Source organism: Thunnus albacares, chromosome 12 (assembly GCF_914725855.1).
Source record: "Thunnus albacares chromosome 12, fThuAlb1.1, whole genome shotgun sequence".
Lineage (NCBI taxonomy): Eukaryota > Metazoa > Chordata > Actinopteri > Scombriformes > Scombridae > Thunnus > Thunnus albacares.
The window spans coordinates 17,147,709-17,151,790 of NC_058117.1; the positions used below are offsets into that span (position 1 = coordinate 17,147,709).

Genomic DNA, 4,082 nt, shown 5'->3' on the forward strand with positions numbered 1-4,082 from the left:
GAAACGACAAATAAAAAAAAATTACATTAAAATGTAATTAAATTGTAGAGCAAATGACATTAAAACAGGTGTTTACATCTCCAGAAAGCTATAACATTTATTTCTAATAATAACGCTGCCCTCATTACATCGTAATAACAGAGAGAAAACAGGTAACAGCCAAAAAATGTTTTGTTTATTATTTTGGCACATATTCATGTTTTTCACTGTGCTTCCCTTAACTAATAAAGAGTTCGGGGGGACTAGGTGGGCAGGCCATGGTATTAAGTAAAAGGCCCGTCGTGAATTGTGTAAACAGCCCAGGGCGGTGGAAAAAGTTCATGCCCGGGTCCATGTAAGGAGAAACCCGCGGAGCACCAGGCCACTGCACGGACATTTAATTAAGACGACCTGCAAAGGATTACATCGATATTGGGACTGTAACTTTGCCTCACAATGACCATTAACAATTTCATGCACAGTCGCCTCTGACAGCACGGCGATACAGAGGCCTTCTGAGTCGATTTATTGAGGATTTTTCTTTATAGCTTTGGAGAAAAACGCCTTTTAAAATTTTCTATTTTCCTAACAAACCTCAGACTTAAAAATGACTGAATGGTGGCAAATTATGTGGTTTGCTATCAAATACATTGTAATCTCCCCGGATATTTTTTTTACTAGAAAAATGAATAAATGAGTTACATCTGTGTGATGAAAACATAATATATGGCTGTAAATAATTGTACATTAATACTAAAAATATTACATTAATAGTCCAGTTTCAGTTAAAGTGACAATCAGTTCTCAACCCAACAAACATTTTAATGAAAAACCCAACGTGTAAGGTGTCGTTGTCGTCCCATTTGGTTCCCTGCATGTCTTTAAATCCTTCTCTTGAATAAACTCTCACATCTCTGGCCTCACGCAGCCCAAACTGTCTTAATTCCCGCTGTAATGAGATCGCACTTAACCGCCCACCGCCAGTGATGCGAAGCCCTGTGCTGCTTTGATCTCGCAGCCAGTGTCGAGTCTTTCAACCAATAAAATGCACTTTTGCGGACGTAAAAGCGAACTTTAATCACGCCATTTGGTTTATTGGTGCTGCTATCCACTCTTTTCAAAAAAAAATGAAAGAGAAAAAAACTGGAATGAATAAATATTCTTATTATGGGCGACAAATAAAAGCACTGCCTTGAGCAAATTGGGATTTTTCTAGATAAATATCAGAATCAATTTAATGTTATAATACCCAGATTAATATGTGATTATTTAACTTGCAAATGTAAAAGATAAGTCATCTAATTTTCTTTTCTTAACACAATTGCAGTTCTGACAAAGGATGACTCTTCTGCAACTAAGTGTGATGCACTCCATGATCTGATTGTGTACATGTGAGTTGCTCTGTCACGTCTGAAGTCTTGGCTGGAGTGGGCTGGGAGTTACCGACACCTCCTCTCCTTTTTCTAAAAGCTCAGAGTGTGGCCAGGAGCCTTCTGCTCGCTCTGCACGGCCTCACTTCCCATTGGACGACTCGTGCTCTTTTCGGGGAGGAGCTCCTCTGGCAGCAAAAAGGAGGAAAGAATTTAACTGCGCAAAAGTCCTGTGTGGTGACGGATGTCCAAAGTTCAGAACTTTTTCAATGTGCGTTTCATAGAGACACAGAGATGGGGACGGCTTAAACACGGCTGAGATCCTGCACGCTGCACTGCTGGTAGACTTTTGTCTTTCTTGCTTTTTTTAAGTGAGTAGTCGGGAACTGTGATTTGAACACCTCAGCACTCAGAGGAGGGAGAAGTGGAGCTCTCCGTCTGCCTATTTTGGAGCTTTATTTTCGCCGGATCAAAGTGAAGACATGCAGGCTCGTTACTCCGTCTCCAGTCCCAACTCACTGGGCGTCGTGCCGTACATCAGCAGCGACCCGAGCTACTACCGGGCCGCTGCCGGAGGGGGATACACAGGGATGCCAGCACCTATGAACATGTACTCTCATGCGGCTCATGACCAATACCCTGCCAGCATGGCCCGGGCTTATGGACCATACACACCCCAACCCCAGCCCAAGGATATGGTCAAACCCCCCTATAGTTACATTGCGCTCATCACTATGGCTATCCAAAACTCGCCTGACAAGAAGGTGACCCTAAATGGGATTTACCAGTTTATCATGGAGAGGTTTCCATTTTACCGAGACAACAAGCAGGGCTGGCAGAACAGCATCAGACACAATCTGTCCCTGAATGAGTGTTTTGTCAAGGTGCCCCGTGATGATAAAAAACCCGGTAAAGGCAGCTACTGGACCCTGGACCCAGACTCTTACAACATGTTTGAAAACGGGAGCTTCTTGAGGAGGAGGCGGCGGTTCAAAAAGAAGGACGTGATGAAAGAGAAAGAAGAGCGACTGCAGAAGGACGTGCCGCCGAGGCAGCAAGGCCGGGAGCAGGAGCAGTCGGTGCAGGGCTCCCAGCCTGTGAGGATCCAGGATATTAAGACAGAGAACGGGTCTGTGACACCACCGCAGGCCGACTCGCCTTCTTTGAGCACCGTGCCCAAAATCGAGAGCCCGGACAGCAGCAGTATGTCCAGTGGGAGCCCTCACAGCATCCCCTCCAGTAGGTCCATCGGCATGGACAGCTCTGAGCACCACCAACACCATGGCCAGGCCTCGACGCAGGGCTTCAGCGTAGACAATATCATGACCTCCCTCCGGGGGTCCCCACAAGGGGCCACTGAGCTCACCCCCAGCCTCACCGCCTCCAGCAGGACAGGTATAACACCGTCTTTGTCCTTAAACTATTCTCCAAGTCAGACATCTGTCTATAGTTCCCCTTGTAACCAAAACTCCATCTCCACTACCTCCAATGCAACCTATCATTGTAACATGCAAGCCATGAGCTTGTACGCCGGGGACAGATCTAGCCACTTGGCACCGAGTACCACCGTGGACGAAACGTTGCCAGATTACTCAGTCACTACCACCTCATCCTCCCTGACCCACGGTAATCTAAACTCTGGGCAGGAAGGCCACCATCCCCACCAAGGGAGGCTGACCTCATGGTACCTCAACCAGGCCGGAGACCTGGGCCATCTGGGCGCAGCTTACCCAGCACAGCAGCAGAACTTCCATTCAGTCCGAGAGATGTTTGAATCCCAAAGAATTGGCTTGAATAATTCACCGGTGAATGGGAATAACAGCTGTCAGATGTCATTCCCACCGAGCCAGTCCATCTATCGCACTTCGGGAGCTTTCGTATATGACTGCAGCAAGTTCTGACCAAAAAAAAAAAAACAAAAAACATGCTCAGTATTTTCTCCACGGTGTTTGAACTCTTTTAGTTGAATTCAACCTCCCCCCCTCCCCCCTCTTAACTGCCCACACAATATGGACTAATATGAGACAGAAAACAAAAACAGAAAAGACTTGATCTTGGTTTTTCTAAAGAACAGTGTTACTGCAAATAACACGTAAGTCTCTCTTTGCTTCTGTGGCTTTATGTGATTATGTTAAATATATGTCAGTTTTCATGGTCGTGTAAATTGCATATAGTAATTTATTTCTAAACTGTAGCCGGATATTATGGACCAAACACCAAAAAGTGTTTCTAAATTGAATTGCCTTAATTGTCCAAAACCTATGTTCCATTATAAAAGTTAAAAAAGGAACGTGTATATCGACGTACTATTTCAAAGATTCTTCATTTGTTGAAACGTATTTTTGAAGGATTTGTTTGTTTGTTTAATAAATTGTCATTTTATGTGAGTTAAAGTTACGCCTCGTTTCTTACAGACTTGAATACAGGCGGGTGATATTTTACACTCAGTCTGGCCCGTGTTAGTTTTGTGTGAGAGGTAAACAGGCCTCCGTTATGATCAGCCCCTCTGAGATTTAGAATTTGGTCATTAATGGTGTGCGTTCATTAAAATAATTTGAAAATAAATGGAGGATGTTTGGATTATAATCTGCTGCACAGATTCAGGCGTTAAATATTTTTGCTCAACAAAAAGCAAGGATATATTTTCCTCCTTGTCTTCTTAGAGGAAAAGTCTTTGAGGAAACATAAACAATATTGAGGCAAAAAGGAAACTTGTATCCAAGAGCGTGCGCA

The 4,082-nt window shown here is 44.1% G+C and overlaps 1 protein-coding gene across 1 annotated transcript; it reads left to right on the forward strand.

The window, feature by feature from the left end:
- Positions 1 to 1,521: 1,521 nt before the first annotated feature.
- foxc1a (forkhead box C1a) lies at positions 1,522 to 3,565 on the forward strand. The gene has a single exon (XM_044368098.1). The coding sequence runs from the start codon at positions 1,832 to 1,834 to the stop codon at positions 3,248 to 3,250; it is 1,419 nt and encodes a 472-aa protein (XP_044224033.1). The 5' UTR covers positions 1,522 to 1,831; the 3' UTR covers positions 3,251 to 3,565.
- Positions 3,566 to 4,082: the final 517 nt, after the last annotated feature.

Bases quoted from the DNA above. Each gene is read 5' to 3' on its own strand.
- foxc1a (XM_044368098.1), top strand. From the start codon at position 1,832: ATGCAGGCTCGTTACTCCGTCTCCAGTCCCAACTCACTGGGCGTCGTG.